The sequence below is a fragment of the Brassica napus genome, chromosome C7 (assembly GCF_020379485.1).
Source record: "Brassica napus cultivar Da-Ae chromosome C7, Da-Ae, whole genome shotgun sequence".
Classification (NCBI taxonomy): Eukaryota; Viridiplantae; Streptophyta; class Magnoliopsida; order Brassicales; family Brassicaceae; genus Brassica; species Brassica napus.
In genome coordinates, this window is record NC_063450.1 from 9720310 (window position 1) to 9722323 (window position 2014).

Sequence of the window (2014 nt, forward strand, 5' to 3'; positions counted from 1 at the left end):
TAATTCAATCCTTAGGGTAATTTGAGTGATATCATTGATCCTCTTGTCACCCAAGCTGGCCAATTCCAGGGTGGAGAAGAATTCATGAAAGGGATTTAAGTTTCAGAAATGTATGGATATAATGATGTGGTTCATGTGTTTAATGATATGGGAGCAAACAGTTTCCAACCACAGGAAATCGACTACATCAAGGAGGACTCATATATATATTTTGGAAGGATGTTTAAGGACAAAGCGCAATTCAAGCTAACGATGCACATATATGCAATAGCGAAGGTGTGCAGGTTCAAGTTTAGGCATTGCAAACGCTTCATTACGGCGAAATGCGTTGCTATAGAGTGTGGTTGGAGGGTAGTGGGTAAGCAACTCGGTGATTCTCCTACGTATGTGGTGAAGAAGACAATTTTGGACCATGTATGCCCGACTGATACTCGAGGACAGTGCAAAAAATATGGAACATCAAAAGTACTTGCAGCACTTTTGCGCTCAAAGTACGAAAGACTCCACTGTGGACCTTGTGCATTTGAACTTCCGAAAGTACTGCGTACGGACTTGAGCTATCATTGCTCGTACTGGAAAGCATGTAAAGCGAAAGAACTCGCAATTGCGTCTGCTTAAGGAACAGAAAAGATGTCTTACAAGATGCTACCACATCACTTTCACATACTTAAATTAGTAAATTCTGGAACTATCACCGATATTAAAACCGAAGTTGATAAGGAAGGAAAGACAAGGTTCAAGTATGCATTCATGTCACTGAAGGCATGCATCGATGGGTGGAAGCATTTGAGGAAGGTCCTTGTGGTGGACGGCACACATAAGTTTGTGAAATACAAATGGTGTTTACTAAGTGCCAGCAGAATGATGCAGACACCCGCGTATTCCCGATTGCTTTCGCAGTAGTGGAAAGCGAAAACTCAGATTCCTGGAAGTGGTTTTTCGAGAGGTTGTCCACTATTGTTGAAGATAGTAGTGAATTAAACTTAATCTCGGATAGATGTGCCGCCATATTTGCAGCTAAAGAAAAATGGTACCCACGTGCACGCCATGGCATTTGCCTCGTACACCTTCAGAGAAACGTCGGGGACAAGTACAAAGGGCTTTCGCAGAAAGCTATGGTTGGCTGGGCAGGAGAAGCATTCAAAGTTTCAGAATTTCAGAAGGTGTATGACCTTATAAAGCTTACGGATTGGAGATGTTGGGATTATTTGGAGAAAATCGACCGCAAATTATGGACACGTTCACATTTCGACGAGGAGAGATATAACATGATGACTTCAAACATTGCTGAATCTTTTAATCATGCGCTTCTGCCCCCACGTGATAGTCCTATAATGGCCCTGCTAGAGTTTATCTGTCAGATGTTGACTAGATGGTTTGAGAGCAGACACTGTGACATCACAAAAATGAAGGGGATCATTCCAAAGGAAATCGAAAAGGTACTTGTTGAACAGTTAGTGTTGTCAACTGGCTATCTGGTTTTGCCATGTTCAACTTAGGAGTTTGAAGTTACACATAAACCAAGTGGATACAGTTGCACTGTTGACCTGGAAAAACGAACTTGCTCGTGCCTTGAATTCCAGATGCTTAGGTTGCCATGCCGACACGCCATAGCGGCTGCTTCTCATCGTAACATGGAGTACAGCATAGTTGTTTCAAAATACTATGTGAAAAAAACATGGGCTGAAAATGTAAAGGGTATCATACTACCGGCTCCAGATCCAAAAGATGTTGATGTTCCCCCTGAAGTGTTGAAGGTAGAGCTTTATCCACCAACTACCAAAAGATCAAAAGGAAGGCCAGGTGTTAAAAGGAAACTGTCAGCCGGAGAATTTCCGGTAAAACTCGCCCAACACACCATAAAATAATATTTGAGAAAACGCAATATAGAACATTCAATGTTATTGACTTCTTTTCTTGGTAGGACGGGGCGAAGAAAAAGAAGGCGAACAAGTGTTCCAGGTGTTTCATGGAAGGTCACAAGAAGACTACATGCAAGCAACCCGTGCCCTGA

The 2014-nt window shown here is 42.3% G+C and overlaps 1 protein-coding gene across 1 annotated transcript; it reads left to right on the forward strand.

Moving 5' to 3' along the window:
* The first annotated feature begins 836 nt into the window (after positions 1 to 836).
* On the forward strand, positions 837 to 2014 carry LOC106448044. The gene is made up of 3 exons (XM_013889979.1): positions 837 to 1439; positions 1500 to 1838; positions 1925 to 2014. Exons 1-3 carry the CDS (start codon positions 837 to 839, stop codon positions 2012 to 2014), a joined length of 1032 nt encoding a protein of 343 aa, XP_013745433.1.